This window comes from Pochonia chlamydosporia, chromosome 6 (genome assembly GCF_001653235.2).
Source record: "Pochonia chlamydosporia 170 chromosome 6, whole genome shotgun sequence".
NCBI classification, from domain to species: Eukaryota; Fungi; Ascomycota; class Sordariomycetes; order Hypocreales; family Clavicipitaceae; genus Pochonia; species Pochonia chlamydosporia.
The window spans coordinates 2,265,434-2,291,781 of record NC_035795.1 but is presented as its reverse complement, the minus strand read 5'-3'; the positions used below and the strand labels follow the sequence as shown (position 1 = coordinate 2,291,781).

The following is a 26,348-nucleotide window of genomic DNA, read 5'->3' as shown; positions in this document are numbered from 1 at the left end:
TATAACTGAGCGACTCAAACTGTAAACCTACATTAGAAATGATTGGCCAGCAATGTCCACGTCTTCTAGTACATCTACGAGCTCCGGGTCATCGTCAAGAACAGGTCTGAAATGCATGTCGCAGTGTATTTTACCACCAAACCACACCACTAGTAGCTTTTAGTAAGCCTGCCGTTTGTATAAATCGAAAAACTACCCTCTAATACGCTTCAGCTGATCGTGGCATGATGTGGTGTCATATCCATGTCCACCAAGCATGTCACTGAAGCCAGGGACGGTATTTTAAATATCCGTCTCCATCAGCCCCCCCTCAAAAGAACCACCAAATATTCGCAAAACGCTTCGACACGTCAATTCATATAAATTAAAATAGAATGCACCCTTCATAAGAGCCATTAGACTCATTCAGCCACATTTCCCGATATCGAAGCGTGAAGCTTCGCACAAAAGCCAAGACAGCAACGTTACTTGAGGGCATAGCTTGGCAAACTGGGCAGGAGAAAAGCAGCAATTGAAAAAAGAAGAAGAAGAGTAGGAACATATTTGTATACACAAGTTCAGGTCAAAGAAGTTAGAATTACCCCCGAGCCAACGTGGGGGAACTCATCATCATCATGTCTATGGCAGCACCACATGGCTCCAAACCACAAATGTAACCGCCCCAATAAGATTGGGGAACAAATCTCCAAATATCGCTGATCATCCATCAATTGATGACAAGCATCAAGCTTACTCTGCAGTTCCAACCACTAACCACACTAGACCCCCCAAAGGACAACAGCAAAGTACGTGACCAGACAACTTGGACCGAATACCGAGAGCAAAACAATGCCAGCAATCGGCCCTAAGACGATCGACATGCACAATTCCCCAAGACATCTCCATAAACCAGTGAAGAAACCACTCACAATGCAACCCGGCTTCCCCGCACACCGTTCTACTTGCTCTGTCTCTGTGTCATTTCGCGGATTGACGTCGTGCGAGGCAGCACGAATATGCGTGCGGGGGCGAGACAGACTTTAATAATAGAGTGAGTCGGTTGGAATTCACCTTCAATTGATCCTTTTTACGTCTCAAAATCGTAATAGACACGCTCATATTCATCAAAATCGCGTGGAAAATGAAAACCACACTCGTCAGGGGCATTGCCGGCGTGGCTGCTCTGGTGGCTGGCCTACCCGCCGTACAAGCATCTTGGCAAGAGTACGAGGCGCAAAACCGCACACCAGCTTCGTGCCCCGACTACACGGACTATTCGCAGAAGCCGCACGAGCCGTATTCCAAGGGGCCGTTGAAGTTGCCGTTTATGAGGCCGTCGGAGGAGTGTCGCACGTTTAAGAGCCCGGCCGTGGAGGTGAGTTTGCATTGCGCAAAGGGAAGAGTTCAAGTACAGGGGCTGACACGCGTTTAGAAAGTCATAAGTGATATGAAATCGCGTATCAAGAATCCCGATTTGGCCAGACTGTTTGAAAACACGTTTCCTTCGACTTTGGACACGACGGTCAAGTATTTTGATCCCAAGGTTAATTTGGCATTCATCGTTACTGGTGTAAGTGTAATAGTACCAACTCAGTTATTTTACAATTCTAACTCGCGCATAGGACATCACGTTAGTCATTAAATGAAAGAGGTGTGCGTATGTGTGCTGATGTAGTGCAGGGCGCAATGGCTCCGAGATACGGGCAACCAATTTGCACACCTGTACAAGCTGCTGCCGCAGGATAAGAACCTCAAGGCGCTTGTCAAGGCAGTGATTAACACTGAATCACGATACATTTACCAGTATCCCTATTGTGGTATGGGAGTCATTAAGTACGCAAAAGTGCAATACTGACTGGGAATAGGATCTTTCCAGCCTCCGCCCGAATCGGGACTTAAGCCAACAGTCAACGACTATGCTACCAAAGTTACGGTCAATCCGTACGTAACAGACTCTCTTCAAACTGCTGTGCTGTATCCTAACATCGCATAGCCCTGTTGATAACCAGACCGTGTTCGAATGCAAGGTATGTCCCCTCACAACCATCAAACAGCACAACTAACACACATAGTATGAACTGGACTCGCTAGCCGGCTTCCTCAAAATCTCCCGATCGTACTACCAAAACACAAAAGACGCATCCTTCATCAACGACAACTGTAAGCAGCCAGATCCCCTTGAACCACATGTGCTAACCCTCCACAGGGGAAAAGGCAATGAACAAGATCCTCCAGACCATCGATGAGCAATCCCAGGGCTCGTGGTCAAAGGACTGGGAATTCGTCAGCTACTTCAACTGGACAGGAACAGCCGGCTCACTCTCTCCGCCCGTGCCCAACGGTGGAAACGGCGAGCCCAAGCTTGCGAATGGCCTCGTTGGATCCAGCCACCGACCCTCAGATGACTTGTGTGTCTTTAGTAAGTACCCAACCGTCATGATACTATCTCAAAGGCCCAAACTCACCACTTAGACTACATCACCTCCGACAACGCCATGTTGGCAGTCGAACTAGGCCACATCGCAGACGTGCTCGACTCCGCCCACAAACTTAAGCAAATCTCCAAGAGCGCCCGCAGATACGCAGCCTCCGTGAGAAAAGCAGTCCTCCAGCACACCAAGACGCCCAACGGCATATTCGCCTACGAAACAAACGGCTACGGCGGACAGTACATCATGGACGACGCAAACGTGCCTAGTCTCGTGTCCCTGCCGTACCTGGGCTTCCTGTCCCGAAACGACCGCACGTACAAGAAGACCAAGGAGGCCATGTTTTCGCGTGCGAACCCGTACTTTGCTGTTGGCAAGAAGTTCCAAGGAATCGGGTAAGTGAACCTATGCAAGGTGCAAATTCCGTGCTAATGTCCCCAGTGGCCCTCATGTCAACGCTACGTATCCTTGGCCCATGTCCCAGGTGTCGGGTATCTTTGGCGCAGACGATGACCAGGAGATCAAGGATCGGCTTGCGCTTATTCTGGAGAATACGTCTGGGCTGGGTCTGATACATGAGAGTGTGCACATTTACAATGCGAGTGACTTTACGCGTCCGTGGTTCGCGTGGGCAAATAGTTATTTTGCGGAGATGGTGTTGGATCTGGCGGAGAGGAAGCCGGGACTTATCTTTAAGGATAATAAGCCTTATGTTATTGGAAAGTGACTCCCCGATGCCAGTGGAGGGACGCAGAAGGTTCTATGAGAGTAGGTAGCTTAATTATACATGCTTTCCACCAGTCTTGACAAATATAGGAATGTAAAGAATTACGGTATCCTGTACCTTGTAGGTCTAGTAAATTTGTTCTAAAGTCAACCTGGGCAAGTAACCAGGCGGTCCAACGTCTATCTATGGGTATCAAAACGAAATGCGTTCACGCTCCTAAGCTTCACACAGTCCCTTCGCAACTGAAGGCGGTGTCGAGTCCGCATCTCCCCAGCTAAACGACAATATCAACTTGCCTACATTTGTAGACCCGTCTGCCAATATATAATCACCTGTACAGCTGTTAGTCCTGACATCACATATCTGACACGTTTGACTCACCCCGTTTGGGAAAATACCACCACGAGTCTGATCGGAAAGCGTTGTTTGTAAGTTGTGAGAGCACATCAACCCACGCCTATAAACGTTAGCCAGAGCATACGACTGCTTGCGAGTCAGACACACCGTTGACTTTTCCTGATGCATATCATGCTTCGCTGACGAAATGTAGCACTGAACACATGTCAGATTCCTTGTCCGCGCACCTCTGATATGCCCAAACTCACCTTTGGATGATCCAGGTTCTTTCGCCCGTCACCTCCTCCCCTCGGCAATCCCGCGTCCTTGGTGTCGAATGTATTTTTGATTTGGTCCCATTTTATCTTTTGATACCCCCTATGTTGGGACAAGAATAATTGCGAGGGTGCCCACGTAGCATTTTCCGCAATCTGCTCCGTCTTGTTCCAAACCACGACTGCTCGTTCCCAGTCACTACCCCGAGTTAGCAACTTCGCATACTCTTCTCCAGCGCAACCCGTCAGACTCACAACGCATGTCCAAAGATCTTGTTCGGCACAAACCCATCCTTCGTATAAAACAAGTTATACGCAATCCGTACCTCTCCATCCCCACACCTGGAATACGTAAAATATACAGGAAACGACGGCAACGGACTTTGACACGGGACCCCCGGATTCCTACAGTGGCACCCAGAATCCGGCCACGCACACAAGATTGACGGAGTGGCCTGCTTGCCATCTACGGTTGCAAAGGTCGGAATGCACGGCGGCTTACCCACGGCCTGACCCATGAGAAACATGGGCTGGGCTTTCATCGCGAGTTCAACACCCCCGGCATCCAGCAACTGGTTCATATCGGGGTCGGTTATGGACGTTACAGCGGTTGTTGTAGCCAGTGATCCTAGGGCCACGGCCTTTTTAACCAGGTTTCGCATGGTTGAGGTTTCGGCAGATACAGCACTTTTCGATCATAGATCGATCTACGGGTAATAGACGTTTGGCCATGGGTTTTTATTAAGGCATTCATTTTCAGTCACTTATTGAGTAGAGTGGCACTATGTTGAGCGTACGAGACATGAGGCGAATCATGGGGTGATGAGAGCTGTGATGCGAGGGCATGGGTTGCCTTTGCCAAGGTACGGCGCAGGTGTGCATTGCGCATGAACGCTCTAATGAGCCCGTGACGGTTTTCTCTTGACATTTTTAACGGGTTAAATGGGGGTGGCATAGCTTGGTTGGTATTTCGGGCGTGCTCATGAGTGATGTGAAGAATGAGACTTGAGGCGGTTCTTGTGGTTGTTCACGTGGTGGTTGGGTTGTGATGGTGGTCAGCCGATGCGACTCGGAAACCGGCACTTTGGATGTCAGGCACAAACTACGGTCGGTGGGTGATGAAATGATTTACAGCTTTAATATTTGTTTTTTTAAGAAAGAAATGTCAAGTGCTTGATTTTTGCTGTTGAGATCATCTTTGCGTACTGTGAGTCGCTCATCCACTTACATGTACAAGCAATGGTACAATACAGACACCACATCACGGGCAATTAGACAGTTATTTGGTATCCCATCAACATGTATCATTTAAACTCCTAGCTATCGTACTTTTAGGACCCCAAGTATATACACGAAGTGCCAACGCATCCTAGTTTCCTTTGCGATAAAGATACTGTAACAGTGCAACCATTTACTGGCCAGGCAGGCTAAGGCCAGCCAGGAGACCAACAATAGGAGTCAGGAGAGGGACCAAGAGGCCGTTGCCGAGACCAGCCAGGAGAGGAGACAGGGCGGCAACAAGACCGGGCAGCAGGCCAGCAAGGAGACCGATCAGGACCTTGAGCAGACCGGCGACGATGTTGAAGACGGAGTGCAGGAGGGTGACGAGCTGAGGTCGGAGGCCGAGGATAGTGACGAGAGACTTGACGGTGAAGAGAACCTCAGAGACGAGGACAACAACCAGGTTAAGAACCTTGTCGACGTCGCCGTTGGCAACGTTGAGGCCGGCAGAGCCGAGAACCTTGGTGAGGATGTCGGTGAGCTTGAAGTGCATGTCCTGGAGCTGCTTGGTGACGTCGGCCTCGGCATCGTCCTTGTTCATGGAGCCGTCCTGAACCTTGGCCAGGGTGCCGTCTGAAAACAACTATTAGCAAAAGTCTTTTGTGCCATCATACGAAAGCAACTTACTGATGGCACCGGTCTGGCCCTTGACGCTGCCAACAAGGCTCTCAAGCAGCTGAATCACATCAAGACCAGAGGTGATGTCGCGCTTGAGAGGTCCGGCGCTGACACCCTCGAGGATCTGGTTAACACCAGCACCGTCGAGAATCTCAGTAGCCTCAGGGATGACATCGGTGATACCGTCATCACGGGCAACCTTGGCAGGGGCGGCAAAAGCCGAAGCAGCCAGAGTGGCAAGAGCGAAGAAAGTGGCCTTCATTTTGAATAGGGATTAAGTTGAGAATTAAGGATATAAAAGAGTGTAAGGTGTCTTGTGTAGACGGTAAGGACTGAATATCTCGACTAAGAGGATGGTGAGTTGAGAGGAGAAGGGAAGACAGGTCCGGATCGACGCAGCGTCCAGTATTTATCCTTTGCTCGGGAAAATGACCCGGCTCTGCAGAATTTGAAAGATGACTTTCCATGCTGGACTGGAGACGGCCGAGATTGGAAGAAGAGGCTAAGATGTGTGTAGCGCCGGGCAAAGTATACCGGCCCTCTGGTGTGGATCGTACCTTGACGGAGACCTCACCGGGATATGGATGCTCGATTTTTTGGTGTCTGTCAGCTCTTCAGACGCCACTGGCTATTCCCGAAGAGGCCGTGCAGATCTCAATCATGGGTTACCACAATGTGGGAATCTTGGTTATCATTGGCTTGCTGCAATGACTGGTAAACAGAGATGACACGGAGGGACTTGATGGCTGTTTTTAAGCTGAGAGAAGCTGTAAATTGACCGCTTTTTTCCAGTCTGGAATACAAGTTGAAGTGAGTCTCTACAGTTGTTTTTGCGTTGTAGTAGTCTGGAGTAAACATGGTCAGATATCATCAAGTCGTGGTGTACGCATGGATACCTGCTCTTCCGGCGAGGCACCCACCATCTTGGCCGATGGACAGCCAGTCCACCAGGGCAGGTGTGGGCTCACTAAATGCAGGTTGCATCGGTGGGATCTTGCTCAATCTTGTTCCTGCATGAGCTGTTAGTCATCAGAGACAATATCTTGGGTCACCGCGATATTGTGGTGGGGAGAGGCTTGATACGCGAGTCTGCGTGATGAACACATGGCGAACGCTGTGAAACTCCAAGACAACTTATCTTTCGAGAAGCATGTTCTCTGCACTCTTCAGAAGTCAGAATCTTATAGTCAGACAACGCCATACTCGTCAGTTCCAATACACTTCTTCCTCGTCACACATCGTGGCCGTCAAGCGTCCTGCCCTACGCCACCTTGTAAGTGCACCAGCGATACCAACTCGTTCAAAGTCGGACTTGTCCCGGAGATGAAAGATGGGGATGTGTTGAAAAAACCACAAGCTTCAGCTGTCTTTCACAAATGGGGATCATGGATCCATCCAACTTGTCATCCTGCTAGGACGTTGAAGATCCGCGCTTTCTTGATAGCACCAGGCCGCATTTGGACTTCCAGCTGCTGTCAACTCCTAGGACAATACTCCATAACTGGATCCTCAACGCATCTAGATGCCCCAAGTCTTGGCCATTTAGAGTGAAGCAGGGGCAGGAACGTCATAGAGCAAGCAGCCAGCCATCTCTCCTCCTGTATAATAGCTTCATTGAGCCTAGTCAGAACAACGGGCCAAACTAGCGCTAGGCCCCCAGGCTTCCAAGTTGCCAAGCTCATGAATTCCGGCTGAAAGGAGGTAAAGCTCTCCATCGGAAGTTGCGGCTCCTCACAATGGTCCCAATGTGGGGGTTTCCTCTCCATCGGCATATGAGGACTGATATTGCATGGGAATATTGCCGTCTTGGCTCAACTATTTCGAAAGGGCTCATCAGTGCATCTTGATCGCTATGTCCATCGCAGAACAAAAGAGTCACAACAGAAAACCCTTCCTTTAGACATGTCGGCCGAGAATAGTCCCCACGGCTTCCATATCAGGAAACCTGTCCGCCGTTGCAGAAAACAAAAAGGAGGTCACAGCACGCCAACTGAAATGACAGCAAGCCACGCCGACCTCTTCAACACCACATGAGCGACTCTGCACCGGCAAAAACTGTGGGTTAAACTGTAAGTTATATGCCGGCTCCTCTTCGCCCTGCCGCCACTTACCGGGATTCTTGGAGAGAGCTTGGAGCTGTTCATCCCATTTCGGGTCCACTTGGTGATGGCTGATTTGGTGTTTTGCGAAAAGATCGACAACTATGGTCGATTATGGAGACCAAACATGGCCGGGTTGTCCACAACACAACCAGGGCAAATTAAAACGTGCAGAGGCAAGAGCCCTTTGCCAAAAGATGACTCTGGACGAAGCCCCTGCGCCAATTGTTGTAGTCGGTCTGCTGTCTCAGTTGCTGGGCGGCGAACAGACGGTGCCATCTCCGCCCCATGTCCTGCGTCGAGTCATGGTTGGCCTGTCTGACAACTGGTGAAGGACATTGAGGTTTCTATCGGGCTTGACTTGGAAGATGATCAGCACGCTGGCGCCTGAGTTGCCTTTTCTGTTTCTGGTGTTGAGATTGTTGATCCGCACGACGTTGCTGAGATTGCCAAATTATACTCTGTGAAAATTTGACAAATCGTGAGAACAGAATGGCTTGACTTTACATGAGCTGCATGTGATATTCATTGCAGTGACGTAAAGAATGGAATCTCCTGTAACTAGAAAGCATGTCAACTTGTCAATGGGTGTAAGCGCCCTGGACAAATGGGGTACTAACATCATAAAGACTGAAGTTCCCCTTTACACACCGCATTCATTTCCAGGAGAGGTTTGCCACCTTTGTTGAAAATTCTGCTTCTTCATTTCAGAAAGGGGACTTTTTATCGTTTTGATAGCTCCCGCCAACCCCGTGCGTGGTGTTCTTCACAGCTCTGAACCACCGTACCTTGAAGCTCGCCAACTTCCAATACCACACCACACCTTTCCGCCGTTTGCGGCTTCTAGGTTCGCTGTAAAGCATCGATCGCGCGCAACGATTTGAAATGCCAATTCCTTGTGATGGCAATGTAAAACAGCTAGATATCGGTTAGCCACTGCACGGCCCGAAGCTACAGCGCTATGAGAATCGCCATAACAAGACAGCTCTAACAATACAAGACGCACTTAGTGTTAGGGGCATTTCGCTTTCCATAACGGCTCTTTTGACGCTGCAGTCAGAGAAGCCCTGTAAGTGGGAGTGCTAATGTAGGGTAAAACTGACATTGATCAATCATCATACTTCGGCTGCTGTTCTATTACGCAAACAGCACCCAATTGCCGTGCACATGATACACATCTGCATCGCCGACTTACTATTACGCGCAACCAAAGTTGGTTTGGCAACCTTCGATCACCCCAAAAGTCCTCGAGAAGCGTATCAAGGCTCAAGGTTAGCGATTCATAAATGTCAAGGTCCCGCATGTGAGGACCATGGACAGAAACAACTCAACTCCTTGAACGGTTCAGTCCATTATGTAGTTGCATATCCTGTAGAGCTCCCCGGTACATACCATCTACTTCATATATCGGATACAAGGGCATTTATTACCCAAGTAGCCAAAAAGTCGGACGGCTCAAACCTAGAGATTCTTGTAAAGCGCACAGCCATGTATTGACTTCAGGTTCCACTTCACACTTGACGCCATAAAACCAAGAATGGCTGCAACTGTCTTGGTATCAACTATTTCCTAGAGATAAGCAAGGCGATACAATTTATACGCTAGTCCTAAATGTCTACTATTCATTTTTAGGTTAGTGTAGGCCCAAAGGCTCTATTTATTCTCTTCACAACTTCCCCAGACCCTGACTTACCCTATATCACTTGAGAGATTGCCATGTTCTTTTGGAGTTTGATTCATGCGACAAGTCCACTGCAGGTGGTGCCTGGGGGAATGAAACAGCTTGAAGCTCCAAGGTCGAATATATTCGGGCTAGAGCATGTGAACTTGGTGGCTTCCAGAGGGTCGAAGCCATTCAGCAGAAGTGGTTACATAAAGTAGAATAAGCGGGTTGACTTTGATCGATATAATTCTATAAACCAATTTTATCCGAGAACAAGCGGTCATTCACTGATCGCGTCCATCATTTCTGGTCCATAAATGCTGTCAGTTGACACATGTGTCGATTTTAGAACGAATCAACGAAAAGGCATGGACTAGGCCACGAAAATGTGTAACGGCAGCAATCATGACTGCAACATGAAATATTTGGTGGCTAGCACCGAAAATATCAAATTTGAGCGGAGTCAATCTTTCCGGAACCTATCGAAGTTAGTGTTCTGGCTTTCAAGTACGTAGTAGCTCCGTGACGTCTTACTCTGGCTGCGTAAATTGCTGCACCCACAAGATTCGACGTTGCCATCCAAGCCATCCAATCCAATGACATATGCTCCTTCTGAAAGTCCCATCCATGAATCAATAGGCCGTGAGCGATAAAGAGAACGGAGCTCAGCCCAAACCCAACATAAAAGGATGCGCGGCAACGCCTAGATTGCGGAGATGTGAAGTGTGGATGCAATGTAACCGATAGCACAGCATAGCGCAGTGCTGCTAGTCTAAAACATGTTAGCCTGTATAACAAGTCAATATTATCGGTCAACCTACAGCCATCCAGTAGAACCACTGTAACTTTCGGTTGCAGAGGAAGCCATAGTAAATCGTTGGGATACCAGCACCCCACATCAGAACGAAGATGCCGAGATAATCTAGCGTAGTGCAGAATGATGTGAAAGCTTGGTAACAATTAGCAACTTGCTGACCAAGAACCTGAAGAGTCTTTCCTAACGTCGCTGAGAACGCCAAGCAGACTGCTACTCCAACGCAGTAAATGGATATTACAACCATGTCGTCGGTGTTTGCTTTTGGCTGGAAACAGTAGAAGTACCAATAAAAGTAGAAAGGCAGCACACAAAATACGATAGATCCAACTAAATGTGAATAGATAATCATGGCCTGGTTGTGCAGATAAAAGAGGCCAGCAAATGACACCCGAGTAGAACCTGACGTCGGCCTGCAGTAAGAGTTAATTCCGATCATGTCATTTACATTCCCTGATAGGTTACTTGCCTATAACCCGACAAAAGGTACTCATTATCTTGTTGCCACGGTGGTATTTCGTGGTAGTACAGCAGTGTCGGCAGTCTCAGCCGGATATAGCCCGACTTTCTGTGTTTCGTAAGACGATCAGTTTCCATGCTCACTTGAGAAACAGATTTCGGTGTCCCTCGTCGAAGAGGCATTATTCCTGGAAGCGGTCTAGTAAAGCAGTGAGCAGTTGGTTAAGAACAATAGAGTGTCGACATAAACAACGAGGATAGCCCACAGTCGCTCAGACCACCAAAGTTGAGTCAGCAAATCGCTAAAGAATCCAGAAGTGGCATCACTTCATTTTTGATCAACTTGTTCAGTGAAAGTGATTTTGATAATATTGACAAATGGTGGCGTGGGCGAGGGAGTAGCCGCCGTACGTCGCCACACAGCCAGCCCATGGTTTGGTTAGACTGGCGCGGGCATGAACTTGCACCAGTCTCTCTGCCTATATAAATGAAGTCAAATTCTGACCTGGACTTGTGGTTTGAGCCATTTGATGCTTCCAGCTTTCCTGCACGGCGTCTTGGAGTCCCGGTCCTCCGACACTATGATACCCCTGAGAGCCACAGCGTGATGGCCGTGAAGAGACAGGGTAGGGCGGGCTGAGTGAAAAGGGACGAATGGAACAATTACAAACGATTGTTAGTTGGCTGTGGTTTCTTAAATCTCAAGACATAGAGCTTAGTTGGTTCCGCTTCGAACTTGCAACCTCCCAAACCTCGACAAATCTATAAGGCAGGTTGGAGAGGCTATATGCGATCAAGATGTCTGTTGCTGACCATCCTCGAAAGAAGCAACAACGTCGAAACTTAGGCAGCCAACAATGGACCATGGTTCACAAGTTGATACTGTAATGGACGTGTTCGAATTTGACACGATCAGTCCCGATAGGCTACGAAGCCCAAGTTTTATTCGTCAACGGCGTGTGGATGTAACGTCTTGGGGAATCCAGCTGCTCATCAGGCGCGGCTTGCTACCCGATATTTGAATTGCATATAGTTGCAAGGAAAGTCAAGTCAGACGTATTTGAGAAGCTCATCTGTATTTCCAGGTTAGCTGGATGCTTGCAAGCCGCCATGCGAGCAGCGCTCGGTCTCCCAGTCACACCGCCCAAGGCGAATGCATTGGTCACGTTGTCAATACGTTAATCAACCATGCCCTCTGGCAGTATAAGCTTGGACAGGTAGAAGGGCAAATGAGGCAAATAATGGAAGAGAATTGAGAAACTATTGCTTTCTTGCACATGTGCAGCCAAGTTGGTGCAGAGAAACAGGTCAACAGAGACGGCTTGAGTGATTTTGGTGTCAAAGAGAAATGAGTGGCGTTATATACGTTACTAGCCATCTGAAGGCACAGTAAAATATGAATGAAGAGCACTTGGAGTGAGAGTCACCGTGTGAGGTGGCAGCTGAGCAGGAGATGAAGTTGGTGCGCAACCCACGCCCGAACCGGAACTTCCAAACGAAGCATTCCCAACGAAACGCCGTATCCTGCTAACTAATGCATCTGAACCTTCAGTACAAGCATTCTGAGAGGAAGAGGACGCCAACAAGACAGTTTCCGCGGCTAAGTGGGTTGTTGGAGGGCGGCTTCCATGCGGAGTTATTGGATAATCCTGTCATTCGAGAACGACTACATGTTCCCATGTGATCAAGGAGAATTAAGATCGGGAGGCTCAATCCACTCTGAAATGCTGGACAAAGCTAGCCAGCATCTAAGTGGCCCATAAGACACACGATCAAGTAAAGTCGGCTTCAAATGAAACTCGGTGGTACGCGTCAGAAGCACTCATAGTTGAACATCTTCCAAATCGGCTGGCAGATGATATTCCACAACATATGCTGGACCACTTAATGGGCATTATTTCATGGATCGCCAGCACAGTGTATGGTGGCATTCATGTGGTAGGTTGAAACGAGCAGTTCCCAACCAATGGTGACTAGTTCTAGAGAATGCCAGGAGTTTGTTTGGTCTTCAGTAGCTTGTTCAAGTCTTTCTTCAACCCCTTGGGCCACATATTAGCTTCAGTCTGGTAGTTTTGGTATGGCATACCGAAGGAGCTAAGCATCGAGGGAGTCACATCCTCATTTACGTCTTGTGTTGCAGAAGAGAGATCTTCTATGTTATTTCCCGGGTCTTCTTTTGCCTCGGAAGCCTTCGTTTCTCTGTTCTTCTTTGGCTTGCGCCAGCATACGACTCCCCGTTCTTGGATCTTGATAGCGTCTCGGTTTGTGAAAACGGCGAGACAACATACTGAGCTTAGTTTCGAGGGCAGACTTGCAAATTCGGTCTTGGTATTCTGCTGAATGGTCCCCCGTTGGAGTTGAATACTGGGCTCGCCAAGCATATTTTCTCTCCCATGTCTAGCCTGTTGATCTTGTCGCTGTCATCGTGGGTTCCTCAAGGACATGCTGCGCCAAAATCGATATTTCGCACCGCCATTGAGATGTCGAGGTCGCCCGTGGACATGTTGGTGCAAGACCTCTGCCGTACCGGCATTCCGCAAGTTGTTCACTGTCAGCGTAAGTGCCGCAGGATTCGTTGATCTGCTTCCGCATAGCTGCCTGTCCCAGTCAGAGTTTCACCCCCTGCCAGATAACGAGTCGGTACAATGATCTCATAACTCCACATGCTTCACCCAAAGTAGCACATCGCCGAATGTATTACCTGGGAGGATCACCTTACATGCTCGAAGATCGTGTCAACTTTCTGATGTCGTTGTCAAAGAGCTTACGTGTCGGTTATCACGGCGTGCTAGACCTGCCCCCACTGCTGCAAGGAGCAGCCCCAGGCGAGCAGGGCTTTAGCGAGAGCCGTGGACATGGTCCCAGCCAGCCTGGAGACAGAATGCCATTGGAGCTAATTTGTTTTGACCAACAACAAACGGTGCCTGGCCAGATGTAGATGCTGGGCCGTGGCGGGCAGGGCTGAAAAGGGCACCGGCTGGTTTGACCGTCAATGACAGGAGAGGGCCATTGGGCGCCTACCTCCCACCTGGGATCGAAGCGGCGGTCCAAAGACTTGGCTTCAGACCCCACCATCCACCTTGAAAATAAAAGTGCGCGCCAAGCTTTCTGGACTTGCTTGAAGGGCTGGTTGGCTGCAGTCTTAATTGTGTTGATTCCCCCATTGGGGTGGGCCTTGTAATGCATTTCGCAATCGCCGCGTAGTCCACGCGTGGCCCCTGCTGCTGATGTATTGGTCATTGAGTTCCTGACCAGGGCTGCCTTTCCAAGTGCCCGCCCAAGACCTCCAAGGCAAAATGACTTGAAATGACGACTGGCGCTGCTGCTTTCAGAACACTTGTAGCGGTGGTGTCCATTCGCCCTCCGCGGCCGACGAGACGTTTGCCGACGCAGAACGTAAGCCGGGGTCGCCGATTACTGTCCGGTGGCTATGAGCGGCTGCAACCCCAGAGACTCTGGAGCCAAGCTCAAAGGTGCCAGAGCATGCAAATAGACAGACCCACGACAACATCGGAGACGAGCTCCATATTCGTCATGGCAAGGGGGCGCAGAAGCATCCTGAGAAACATCAGCTTGAATTGAGCCTGAAGAAGCAATGAGCCCCCCACAGGCATTGTACCAAAAGGGCGCAGAAAGTGGCGTCAATCCTCTCCATCATGCCAGGCTGCAAAGCATCCAGGGCCATAGGCCGTATCTGTGAAGGGAAATGGGTATGATCCAATATTGCGTCCCATGTCTGGTTAGCTTTGCCGGCAACAGACTGCGGATGGTGTGGGAATTTGCGTCCTTCAAATTCTAAATCCTCGTATCCATCCACCCACCGCTCCGTGGCGGCATACAGGGTATTGTCCAATGTTTTGTTTCCATGGTTTGGTTTCGCATGTTGAATGAGCCTCTTTTGTTTCGAAGTACGAGAATCGCAAAGACACCATCAGAATCATTTGACACCAGTTAGTCGGAAGGTTGCCCGATAGAAACAACAACGGCAAACGTGCCCACGCACAGGGCCAAATGCGCCGGGGGGGAAATGGGGACGAAGGGAAAGGCACGGCAAGGCTACAGTAGCGTTGGCCCAAGTGTCGATCTTTTGAACCAGCTCTTTGGTAGGAGACCTTTGGATGCCGCCACTACGGATGCTCATGGACAACTTCGGCGCCGCTGACCTCTGCCGTGGGCCGCACCGCCTATCCCATCCCAAATGATCCCAGCAGCCATTTGTTCAACTAGCATCTCAGCCAGGGCAAGGAGGCGAGTCGTCTCAGATGTCCCAATGCCCCAAGCAATGCACGAAAGGAAGAACTGGCATCACCACCAACTACCTTATTTGGCACCCAAGACGGGCGGTCGGACCTCGTGGCGCCCAGGCGCATGGGGAAGCTGTCTGCGTCGTCCCTAGCATGTGCGCGATGAAACGGTCGGAACAAGGCGCAGTGTCGACAGCATGTCCAGACCCCATGCCGAGACAACAACACCGAATCCAGTCATCAAGCACAACCCACGAAGCAACAGGGTGGACTAATATTTAGCGGACGAGCTTAGCAGAGCGGGACTGTGGCAGCCCTGTAGGGGATGTGTCGGGCATTACCTTTTAGATCATGACAAAATGTCCGGTTCGTAGGGGAGAGATAGATACTTTCACAGCCTAGAGATTATTAGTGGCTAGCATGAAAAGGGCCTTGATGGATAGCACGTACCTAGGTAGTGTATTCACATCTCCAACAAAATACATTTCATGCGTGACGGACAACATGACCCGTCAAAATTGTCCCAAACAGCCGTATAGTGCTCGCATGGTGCAATATCAGTTGATGTCGTATCGATGTGTTTTTGTTATTATGGCGTTGGCTGGATTTGAATCCATTCGGCCCTTGAAACCCAGGAAAGTCATCGTGGTAGCATGACCATTGTTCGCGCCTTCCCTGACTTGGGCAGGCAGCAGAGTCTGCCACATTCCCGCTTGTTCACAGCCAATGAAAGCACGGAATCCTCCGCATCGCGACAACCGCTGTCATATTCCACAGAGTCGAGATGGATACATACTTTCAGGTAGGCTGCATCGTTGCGTCAAGGTGCCACCTGTTTAAGGCCAGTTGTGGATCAATTGATGCCGGTTGCGCAGTTTCAGCATTTACACACCAATACCTCAGATACACTGCTCCATCAAATCGCCTCGATGGCTGCTGGCAATGCCACAACCCAGCCAGCTAGCTTTCTCAGTCTAGCGCCAGCCCACTTGCACTTGCACGACCCCTGCCTCCTGCCTCTCGGGCTCCTGAGACCCAGTCAGACTCGACATCAATTCAGTCATTCGGTTTCGGTTTTTCCCTGTTTGCCGCTTTTCCGCCTCAATCACTGCTTTGTATGCTATCCACTGGAGCGAGCCTTTTATTTTGTGAATTGTAATTGGCACTTGACCTGGTCCTTTTTGTGTATGCTGTATGCTATATGCGGTATACTTACTTCTGTGACTTGCTTGGAAGTGTCCGGACCTTGAAATCTTTCTTCAACTGATGTGGGGCACGCAGTTCGCTCCTTCCAAACGAACCGCTTGTCAACGACCAAGTACCAGCAGTAAGAGGCGCAGAGCGCGGGGCTTTTTTTTTCTTAGTTTCGCCCATTTCTTTCTAAGTACCCCCGGTTCAGTCTCCAGTCTTCAACTTTGAGTGACAAAGTTAATATTCAACACTTCAATTTTCATTCTGCACAGCAGCCAAGGAATTGATACTGGCCCTATGATACTCCGCGTTATTGCCATAATTCTCTGTGTTTTCAGAGTCGTCGATACTTTACCCTGACGGAGAGACCTTCCAACTCCAAATGCAGACGCTTTCCGTCTTGTCTTTGATCGCACCACCACTTCCATATCGCCGATTCACGTTTTGTTTTCTTCATCATGTCAACGGCAAAGGCCACCAAGAAGAGTGCCTTCTCCTGTGAGCCTTGTCGTCGTCGCAAGGTACGTTTAATACTAGAGTCTACGTGTGAATGACAGTGGACGATACGTGGTCCATGCATCTTCACCGGTCCAAAAAGACCATGCGCCCCGACCAACTCCTGCTATACCAGCCTGTCGATCTTCTGCTTTCAATATTACAGACAAGTTTACTCATGCTATGGTTTTGTGTTGATAGGTTAAATGCGGAGGAGAACAGCCCATTTGTCAGCGATGTGCTGCCCGAAATGATGAGTGCATATACAAGTTGTTTGTCGCCCTGGCCGTTGGCATCATCTACAATACGAAAGCCAGTCATACTCTAACCAAAAATGCAGAAATCCAACCTTGTCTTACACCCAGCGGTTAGAAGAACGAATCAAGGAGTTGGAAGACCAAGTTGCGAATCTTTCCAAGTCGCCTGCCTCCGTTGCTGGCTCATCACACTCTAGCCCACCAGTATCAGGCGCGCCAGATGCTCCATCACAAACCGCACGCCATGCATCCGACGAGCAGGCAATGAGTCGAAGCTTCAGAAGCTTAAAGATAGACGACAAGGGAAGCATCACGTATCATGGCGCCACTAGTTTTTTCAATCTTCCGAGTGACCGAACGGGTCCGAGTTCAGGGGACGTTCCATTCCTGGATCCGTCAACATCAGACACCGACAGACAACGACGTGAACGTCTGATTCATAATGCATGGCACCAACGCGCCATGGAGGACTTGTCTGAGATACCTGTATGCAGTCTCGCTTCTATGATAGCAGCCTCATATTCGGCTGCAGTGTGAGGTGGCATATGGCGAAAGATTGCTGACCCCTATTACCACAGGAGCCATTTCAGCACCTCCTCAACGTTCATTGGTGCTGGATTCAACCATTGTTCAATTTCATCTATCGACCTGTATTTACACGTAAGTCGTTCTGCCATTATGAATCCCCGTTTAGTTCCATACCGTACGCCAAGAACCGCTCCGTGGCTTACATTTGGCTGACCGAATCAGGCGACATGCAATCCATGGGACCTTATTACTCCCACACTCTTCTTAATGCCGTAATCTCACATTCGATTCGGTGGGGACGAAGTGATCCTTCGATCAAGCGGTTACTCGACGAGTCCTACCAAGGCGGCACCGTATTCGGTAAACATGCCCGAAGCATGCTTTTCGAGGAGTTGAGCAATGGCGTCTGTACGATACCCACGATACAAACTCTCCTCCTTCTCAGCGCACAAGAGTGTAGTCTGGGGAATTCTACACAAGCCTGGACTTATAGCGGTATTGCCTTCCGGCTGCTAGACCATCTTGGCATATGCGTGGATAGCCAGCGATTCCCGGGCTCTGTGCCGTTGAGTGACGAGGAGCTTGAGATTCGCCGACGTATCTACTGGGGTTGTTATTTCTGGGACAAATTAATATGTCTCTATCTAGGGAGGTCTCCATCGTTGCAACATACAAGCATTTCGCCGTCACATATCATGTGTAAGAGCCACGCGAAAAAGCCGGCCATTGAAGCTACATTACTAATTAATCCATCCCAGTTGACGACTCGGCCGAAAATGACCTTTGGGTGCCATTTGGCATCCCCCAAACTGACACTGCCTGGAAATATCCCCCAACAACAGCTCACTCAGCATCTTGCTTCATGAGCATGTGTCGGCTGGCCGTAATTTTCAACGAAATCCTGATCCACATGTATGATCCGCTGTCGCAAAATACTGATACTGAAATTCAAGAATGTCTCAATTCCCAGGAACCATTGTTACAGCAGTGGTGGGATCAGTTACCAACGCACTTGAAAATTGATCCCGTGTCGTTGCCCGCCTTGGCTCCGCCATCTCATATTGTGACGCTCAAGTACGTATACTCGTCATTTCATTGCAAGATTTCTTCTTTGAGGCTGAAATTGTGCGGCTAACGTGACGAACACAGCTGTCTTTATCATGCGTTTAAAATTTTGTTATACCGTCCGATGCTCACTGGTCGAGGTGAACGCGAATGTGAAGGACCATCTCCCGTCCAGGGCTACCTGGTGGAAAGTGTGACATCAGCGACGTCCATCATTGCGATCTTTGATCTCTTCTGCAGGACCTTCACTATGAATTACTGCGTTTTGTCTCTCGCATACTGCGTCTACATTGCATCATCAATCTTCCTTCTTCAAGTGCAAGCTGCTCCAGACGATCAGCAAGCTATGCGTAAGCTCACTTATTGCATACAGTGCCTGCAACAAGTAAGACAGATCAGCCCGGGTAAGCTGGCGTACTCTCTCTTTGGTTTAGTCAACAATAGTTTGCTAACACTGTTCCGGGACACAAGTCATCGCCTCTGCACTGAATAACATCAATAAGGAGCTTACTGCTGTCGGAATTGCTGTCGGATCCTCTGTTCAGCAAAGCCCAGGGGCGCATCAGTCCCCATCGACTGGGGCAAGCCTTGCTATACCTGGCGGCACATACCAAACGTCTCCAGATATGGGCAGGCAGATGCCTGTCCCTTCTCATCCAGTGTACCAGCCATCCTTTAGCCATAATTTTGGGCCAGATGCTATGTCCATGGAGCCTGGGGTTTTCGAAGCCATGTCAACCTTGGAGCCATTGAGCATTCGGGTCGGAGCAATTCCAGACTCGGAAAACCTGCCCAACTTCCCATGAGAAAACAGTACACAATTTCTTACAGGTTTTTGAGGCGATTGTGGCGAAGTTGCGCCGCATTGGCGCTGAATGCCGATGGCTATCGTTTTGTGGTGCAGCCTTGCTGGTATTTGGCATTATCCAATTCAGCATCATGCCCCAAAGCCATCACCTCCTTGTCCAATATCAAAGCGAATCGATTTGCTGGTTGCAGCTAGTGCATCCTCAATCGACCCTAATTATCTTGGATTCGATGGCTATCGATGATCCAGAGTGGGCGAAGGTGGAAGAGGATCGCAGGCAGTTCGCGATTGCAGTGGTTGAGCCCAAATACCCTTTTGTGTGAAAACACACGATGCATAATGTCAGGTCAGTGGAGGACAAGCAGATGACGCCAGTGTCATGACCAGCTTTGACACCTAAATGCATCATCAAGAACTACTTAGCGTTCGGAATGAAGAGGAATGACCAATAATATCTATGAAATCATTGTCATTGGTGGCAAGGGACCTTAATATGCGCATCGTGAGAGTGCAAAGTCGTGTGGTTTGGATGGTTTGGACTGGCCCAGACTGGACCCGGTCGTATCCAAGGGATATGACGTGATTGAGGCCCTATGGCGAGCCGTGCATCTGTGGTCATGGCGACGACGATTACCAAAAGCGGCCGTGAGTTGGGAGACAGACATTCATTGGCTAATCAGAATGACACAGAATGACGAAGGTATCACCGTTTTATATCTCTGAGGAAGCCTCATGCTGCTGACGTGGTGCTGGCGGACTTTATGCCGTCCGCTCATAAGCCCAGAATGCTAGCCGAGAGCCGTGGTCCCTGTATCTGGATATGACGGCGAGTAGGGTGAAGGTCATTGGCCGTAATTTAGGCATTTGGAACGGCAGATGTTCGTTTTTTGCCAGAAAGCGACGATAAAAGCCCCTCACAAGCGCAATTGGTATTGGGTAGTAATGGAACTCGTCCGAAGTGATATGACAGTCAGGCTTGCTGAATCGTGCAAGTACAAAACTGGCACGAATTATGGAGTGATGGAATGACACTTTGGAGCTCAAGGAAGTCGGAAGTTGACCGTTCGGCCTTTTGTTTCAGGATCATTTCCACCAATTGAGATATCAAGCAATAATTATGCGGAGGAAAGTCTTCAGTTCAATGCCTGACCATAGGATCAGTGTATGCATAGGTATGCTGTGTGGAGGATTCGATGTCAAGCTTCCTCGCTCATCTGTGGGCTTGCAACCTGTGGGCTGGTGTTTCTATCCAGACAAACATGAGCTCGGGCATCGTCCGACCAGACTCAAACACGACCAGACCGAGCCAAGTCAATTTGTTGGGCGACTGTGGTCACTTTGGCGCATATTTATTACAACGGAGCCCACCCGCGAGCATTTGCTGTGATTTTTTTTTTTTCTTTCTCTGAATCCTACTTCCTTTGCACCAGAAGAAACGATGGTCGTGAGTCTTGCTTGACTTGGTTCCCACAACTATTCATCCAACACGCTCACAATGGACCAGACTCGATGACTAAGGCGATGAACCCTGGCCGCAACATTCCCCCGCTGACTCGGTCAACCAGCAAGAGGCAGAGTCCTGGCCGTTGGTGGCGCTTTAGCCGTTGAGGCTGAGGCTCAGACCGAAATCGCAGCTACTTGCGCAAATTGGAGCATCAAGGTTCGATGCAGTCATTCGCCGAACAAGAGGCGTGGGCAGCCACGAGAGCAGAACAAGGTCTGATCTGGCCAGGTCAGGTCTGGTGCATGACATCAAATGCGGCCAAGGCATGCACTTGGAAGCGACTGACTGGATAGAGGCATGGCCATTGCCTCATGGCATCAGATCAGCATATAACGCACGCAGGGCACGGAGGCACAGAGGCACGGGCAGGGTCTGGTGCTTCAGTCAATACATGCAGGAAGAGACATCTGGACACGGAGCGACGGGGGCCAACCAACGGCACCTGCCCTGTGCTGCCATGACCTGACTTGAGCGGTTGGTTTGAGCCAGCACGGCTCATTGACCACACATGGACTTCAAATTCGGCTTGTCTGTGCCGATTAGCCACGTCGAGGAAGGAGGGACGGAGGCGTCTGGCTAACTGGGTCCATGAAAAAAGTTCTTCAGGAGTCGACAAAAGGAGCAACGGCTAGGCAGCGGCCCTCAACGCCCCTGCGACAGCCTGAGCTGCCCTGCAAATGACAGCACTTGAGTCTAGTGCCTCACATCCTAGGGGCATGGGGCCCAATGAATCAATTGATGCGCATCAAGTCGAGCACTGCCCAGGCCCCACATGCACTGAGCAACTTCCAGGCACTGACACTGGGGCCATGTGAGTCTCGATTGCACATTGAACCGTGCTTGCCTCTGCCGAGACCATGGATCATGGACGTGGGCGTGAGACGCACATGGTGGACAACGAACCCGACTGGTGGAGTGGGTTGACGCTCATTTTCTTCAACCCCATCCAGCCCTGTCTACCTGTCAGTGCATATCGTCTGCTTTGATCAAGAAGAGACCTACCAGGCCTGTTCAATGACCTGCAACTCAGGCATTATCTATTCCCCGCCGGCGACGCAAATTACGACCTTTTCTTTTCACGACGTCGCTAGCCCATCAAGGGGATTCGCGCAGTCAGCATGGGAAAGCTGGATGCCAACTAGGACGCTACATCGAAACTCGGCACCTGTTTGAATTCTGTCGATGGATGCGTGCTTGGGGAAGCTGCGTGAATCCAGTCAAGTGACGGTCGCTTTTGCACACTTCTCTCCATTTCTTTCACGTTTCTCTCTTTGATTTTAAACCTAGCGCAAGTCGAATTTCCAGCAAGATGCATGCGCTACGTTGGCCGTCGGCCAACTATTTCTATGCCTTTACCGTCCTTGTCATCGCTTTTGGATCTATTCCCAAAGGTAGGCATCCAACACCAGCAAGCAACGTCCGCTGTCCTGCCCTGCTCATTGCATGAGAGCTTAGTAATACCAGCTTTATACTGACAGTTTTCTTTTCCGTGCAGGCTACGACGAAGGCGGATTTGCTTCAGCATCAGGACTCAAGTCGTTTTTGACAGACTTTGGCCTGACCAGGGGAAGATGGACAAGCGATCCGTCTCAGTTGGCTACGCGGAGGGCTACTGTGTCTTCGTTGGGAGTGCTTGGGGCCGCCATCGGGGCCGGCATGGCAGTGTACGTCACTGATGTAATAGGGCGTTTGCGAACATGGCAACTGTTTACCCTGCTCTGGATGACGGGCTTCTTCACAGTCGCCTTTGCGTCAGGCAACCTTGGCCTGCTCTTGTTTGCCAGAATCTGGGGAGGTGTCGGTGCCGGGGGTCTGACTGTTGTCGCGCCGTTGTACTTGTCCGAGATTGCCAAGGCGAAGAATCGAGGCATGATTGTGTCAGTGTACATGGTTGTTCTGCTGACCACTCTGATGCTGGGTATGTAGTGCTCTGCTACCATTGAAACTTGTTTGCCGCTAACTTGTGCCATCAGGATTCTTCATTGGTTATGGCGCCCGCAAAACGATGGAGTCGAATCGACAGCAATACCGAGTTGTCCTTGCTGTGCCTCAGATTCCTGTTGGTATCGCACTCATCTGTTCCATGTTTTTGCACGACACACCCCGCTGGCTGGCCTCCAAGAATCGGTATGAGGAGGCCCTCATTGTCCTGGCAAAATTGCGCAACAAGTCGACGGAAGATCCTGAAGTCCAGCGCGAATACCACGAAATGCAAGACGAGGTCGTAAGTAAGAACCTTGTCCTGGCCGACACTTCAACGTGGACAATCATCAAAGAGGTCGCGACAGTGCCCACCTACCGCGGCCGATTCCTCCTCGGGCTCGCGATGCAAACATTTGCACAGTGGAGCGGTGGAAACGGTATTACATACTACATTCCTGAAATTTTCCGCCTCGCAGGCATCACGAGTAACCGCGCTCTCATTAACGCTGGCGGATATGGCGCTACAAAGCTAGTCTTCACCATGGTCTTCATGTGGTGGTTGATAGACTATTTTGGCCGTCGACGGTGTTTCATGGTTGGCCTGGCTATGCAATGCGCAACACACGTCTACATGGCAATTTACATGGCACTCTGGCGCCATGACAATAATCAATCCGCATCCGCCGCAGCCATTGCATCTGTATTCATCTACGCCATCGGTTGGTCCATCGGTCTCTGCACAGTCCAGTATCTATACGGGACAGAAATACTGCCCACCCGTGTCCGTGGGGCATGCTACTCTGTAAACATGATGATTCACTGGCTCTTCCAGTTCGCCGTCGTGCGCACCACCCCCCAAATGTTCAAGAACCTCGACGTCTGGGGCGCATATGTCTTCTGGGCAATGGTGTGTTTCGTTGGTCTCATCGTCCTTGGCATATGGGCCCCCGAAACAAAGGGTGTACCGTTGGAAAGGATGGGTGAATTATTTGAAGGGCCGTGGTATAAGACGTGGAAGGCGAAGATTGACATGAGCAGTGATGGCGAATCACTCATTTTACAAACTACACGGGACTCGGTGGCCGAACAGCATGACGATCGGAATAAAGCTTCGAGGGATTGATGATTGAGTTGGATTTCTATATTAATAATGAGCGGCAAAGGAACAATTTCCCAATTTTGAATTAGCCTCAGTAGCAGTAGTGACATCTTGTTGCGTGATTCGTCAACGAGGGTCATGCTCTCGCTTGAAATAATACGTATTTTGGACTACAAATACAATACCTACCTATACATCTTATCACATCCCTTGAGCTGGTCATATAGTACATCATTGGCCTGGTCTGTGCAACAATAAGATCACTTATCAGATTGATCTCCGATACATCGTGGGAGATCAGACCTCTTGGCGCCACGCCGTTGGGTTGGGTGGAGAAATTCCGCATCACCGTTTGATCCACCCTTCGTGATGGACCGTGGAGAACCTGATCTACCGGTCCGATGCATTCACTAGCTACTAATGGGTACCGACTCTGTGGTACGTTATTGTCGAATTAAGACACGTGGAAGTGTTGGCAAGGATTAAAATCTCGTGTTCTATGCACATATATTACGCTATAAACGCCTATACACATCCAACACCATCCACATCTAGTACGAATCCAGAACATAAGAGCCCATCTTTCGAGGTGGCACCTTGGCCTGGAACATGCGGTCAATCTCGTCAAAAGTACGGCCCTTGAGTTCGGGAACGTAGAAGAAACTCCATACGGTGGCAATGGCAGCCAACCCGCCAAAAATGAAACCGACCTTGCCCCTGAGGTTGCCTTCGTCCGGATTGATCATGTACGGGATAGCAAAGTTGAAGATGATACCCATGACGGCCTGAGTTGCAGTGGCCAAAGCGATGGTTGGGGCGCGAAGAGACGTGCTGCTTGCTTCGCCCAGAATGGCAAAGGCCATGGCTCCCAGAGAGGCAAAGTAAAAGAAGGCGTAGATGACAGTTAGAGCAGCCTGAGCCCACTTGGCACCATCGGTGTGGACGAAATCGAGGATACCAATAAGGAGCAGGATAGAGGTCATGGCAACCATGCCGCCAATGAAGATATTGCGACGACCGTATGAGTTCATGATGAACCAACTGCAAATGATGCCCAAAAGACCACAGGCAGTAACACCAACGCCCAAGTCAAAACTCTTGTCGACAGGCAAACCAGCCAACTGGAAGAAGTAGGAGGAGTATCCGAGAACGAAGATGATGCCGACAAAGTGCTGGCACGCAAAGATGCCTGTGCTGATACCAGTTCGGATGCGGTCGGTTCCTCGGAGGCACTGGATGATGGATCCTTGGTCGGACTTTGCGGCCTCTTCCTCTGCGATTGTGGCCTCGAGAGTAATTAATTTGGCGTCGATATCCACATCACGTCCGTAAAGCTTGCGAAGTGATTTCCTGGCCTCCTCTCGCTTTCCGACACGGGCAAGATACCAGGGGGTCTCTGGGGCGAACGGGAGGAAGACCAGAAGGAAAGCGCAAAAGAACAGCTGGATAGCAAAGGGGGCTCGGTATGCCCATCGCGAATCCCACTCGCCAAACCCTTTGATGACTGCGTTGGACAAGAGCTGGCCAGAGCCAATACCGAACTGGACACCAGCAGTTGAGATACCACGGAACACCACAGGCGCACTCTCAGAGGTGGCCAAGGGAGCCAAGGTCAAGTAAAAGCCAAGCCCCAAACCAAGAATGAGCTTGGAGACAACGAAGGCGGCCCTGGCCGTTGAAAACATCTCACCGAAAATGCCGCCAGTGACGATGGCAATTCCGAACAAGAGCGACCACTTTCTACCAATCTTATCGGCCATCCACGAGCACAAGAAGCCACCAAAAAACTGGCCGACAGATGAGACCGTGTTAAAAGCAGTTTGCCAATCAGCGGGTAAAACTGCCTCGCCTTGGTAAATATATCCAAAGTCGCGTCGGAAGGAAGCAACACCGAGCATACCACCGTTGACTTGCGCGTCAAAGCCCCTGGAAGGTATGTGAGTCAGCAAGAGTTCATTTTTCTTGAAAGGACAACCACACGTAGGAACATATGTTTACATACCAGCCTACACCAGCCATTGACCAGAAAAAGGACCACCAAACGACGGCCGGGTGCTTTTTAAAGACGTCCTTGACCGTGAGCTCGTGCTCCAGTTGATGATCGATACGAACGGTTTCATGCTTAAAGTTGACCTCTTCGACCCCCGACACACGGGCTTCGAGATTGTTATCTTCCTCTTTAGTCGCCATTTCGTCCACGGATCAGCTATTCGGCTTGGTGCGAAGAATGAGTTTGGCCCGGACGGGAAGGGAAAAGAAGGAATGGAACTGAACTGTCAGCAACGTTCAACGGAAGTCGTGGTCCAAGATGATTACAGTCTCAACCGCCAATGAGAGCCGTAAGCCGAAGCTGAATGGTTGTCATGAAAACCTAGAGTTGCATTGAAGCTGATGTCTGGGGACCACCGTCATCTAATATACGAGTTCCCGATGGTGAGGGACGGACCGCGCTTCCTAGTGTCAGAAGTCGCTGCCATATGCAGCTCTTGAAGTTTGAGACGTGAGGTTCGGACCGACTTGTCACAATGCAGCAAAACAATTCAATGGTTCGTCT

At 49.9% G+C, this 26,348-nt stretch overlaps 10 protein-coding genes across 10 annotated transcripts; 4 read left to right on the top strand and 6 right to left on the bottom strand.

The window, feature by feature from the left end:
- Positions 1–729: 729 nt before the first annotated feature.
- On the bottom strand, positions 730–885 carry VFPPC_16405 (hypothetical protein; the record flags this gene model as incomplete). The annotated part of the gene is made up of 1 exon (XM_018294158.1): positions 730–885. One exon carries the CDS (start codon positions 883–885, stop codon positions 730–732), a length of 156 nt encoding a protein of 51 aa, XP_018140537.1.
- Positions 886–1,120: 235 nt separating this feature from the next.
- Positions 1,121–3,135, top strand: VFPPC_14499 (hypothetical protein; the record flags this gene model as incomplete). Its single annotated transcript, XM_018292267.1, has 10 exons — positions 1,121–1,354; positions 1,412–1,549; positions 1,602–1,609; positions 1,660–1,796; positions 1,845–1,920; positions 1,973–2,006; positions 2,052–2,139; positions 2,186–2,398; positions 2,452–2,803; positions 2,850–3,135. 10 exons carry the CDS (start codon positions 1,121–1,123, stop codon positions 3,133–3,135), a joined length of 1,566 nt encoding a protein of 521 aa, XP_018140538.1.
- Positions 3,136–3,351: 216 nt separating this feature from the next.
- VFPPC_08879 (hypothetical protein) lies at positions 3,352–4,408 on the bottom strand (the record flags this gene model as incomplete). The annotated part of the gene is made up of 5 exons (XM_018287506.1): positions 3,352–3,467; positions 3,517–3,592; positions 3,640–3,687; positions 3,741–3,945; positions 4,002–4,408. The coding sequence occupies 5 exons, from the start codon at positions 4,406–4,408 to the stop codon at positions 3,352–3,354; spliced, it is 852 nt and encodes a 283-aa protein (XP_018140539.1).
- A 749-nt stretch (positions 4,409–5,157) lies between these two features.
- On the bottom strand, positions 5,158–5,907 carry VFPPC_08880 (hypothetical protein; the record flags this gene model as incomplete). Its single annotated transcript, XM_018287507.1, has 2 exons — positions 5,158–5,600; positions 5,655–5,907. The coding sequence occupies 2 exons, from the start codon at positions 5,905–5,907 to the stop codon at positions 5,158–5,160; spliced, it is 696 nt and encodes a 231-aa protein (XP_018140540.1).
- A 7,170-nt stretch (positions 5,908–13,077) lies between these two features.
- Positions 13,078–13,272, bottom strand: VFPPC_18043 (hypothetical protein; the record flags this gene model as incomplete). The annotated part of the gene is made up of 1 exon (XM_022429703.1): positions 13,078–13,272. The coding sequence occupies one exon, from the start codon at positions 13,270–13,272 to the stop codon at positions 13,078–13,080; it is 195 nt and encodes a 64-aa protein (XP_022285263.1).
- Positions 13,273–13,372: 100 nt separating this feature from the next.
- VFPPC_18042 (hypothetical protein) lies at positions 13,373–13,618 on the top strand (the record flags this gene model as incomplete). The annotated part of the gene is made up of 1 exon (XM_022429702.1): positions 13,373–13,618. One exon carries the CDS (start codon positions 13,373–13,375, stop codon positions 13,616–13,618), a length of 246 nt encoding a protein of 81 aa, XP_022285262.1.
- Positions 13,619–14,617: 999 nt separating this feature from the next.
- Positions 14,618–14,821, bottom strand: VFPPC_16407 (hypothetical protein; the record flags this gene model as incomplete). Its single annotated transcript, XM_018294160.1, has 1 exon — positions 14,618–14,821. One exon carries the CDS (start codon positions 14,819–14,821, stop codon positions 14,618–14,620), a length of 204 nt encoding a protein of 67 aa, XP_018140544.1.
- Positions 14,822–16,573: 1,752 nt separating this feature from the next.
- VFPPC_08884 (C6 transcription factor) lies at positions 16,574–19,266 on the top strand (the record flags this gene model as incomplete). Its single annotated transcript, XM_022428628.1, has 7 exons — positions 16,574–16,636; positions 16,976–17,353; positions 17,446–17,527; positions 17,618–18,094; positions 18,154–18,469; positions 18,545–18,864; positions 18,932–19,266. The coding sequence occupies 7 exons, from the start codon at positions 16,574–16,576 to the stop codon at positions 19,264–19,266; spliced, it is 1,971 nt and encodes a 656-aa protein (XP_022284199.1).
- A 2,815-nt stretch (positions 19,267–22,081) lies between these two features.
- On the top strand, positions 22,082–23,818 carry VFPPC_08885 (MFS quinate transporter; the record flags this gene model as incomplete). Its single annotated transcript, XM_018287511.1, has 3 exons — positions 22,082–22,163; positions 22,268–22,690; positions 22,746–23,818. 3 exons carry the CDS (start codon positions 22,082–22,084, stop codon positions 23,816–23,818), a joined length of 1,578 nt encoding a protein of 525 aa, XP_018140546.1.
- Positions 23,819–24,345: 527 nt separating this feature from the next.
- VFPPC_08886 (maltose permease) lies at positions 24,346–25,984 on the bottom strand (the record flags this gene model as incomplete). The annotated part of the gene is made up of 2 exons (XM_018287512.1): positions 24,346–25,720; positions 25,797–25,984. The coding sequence occupies 2 exons, from the start codon at positions 25,982–25,984 to the stop codon at positions 24,346–24,348; spliced, it is 1,563 nt and encodes a 520-aa protein (XP_018140547.1).
- Between the last annotated feature and the right edge of the window lie 364 nt (positions 25,985–26,348).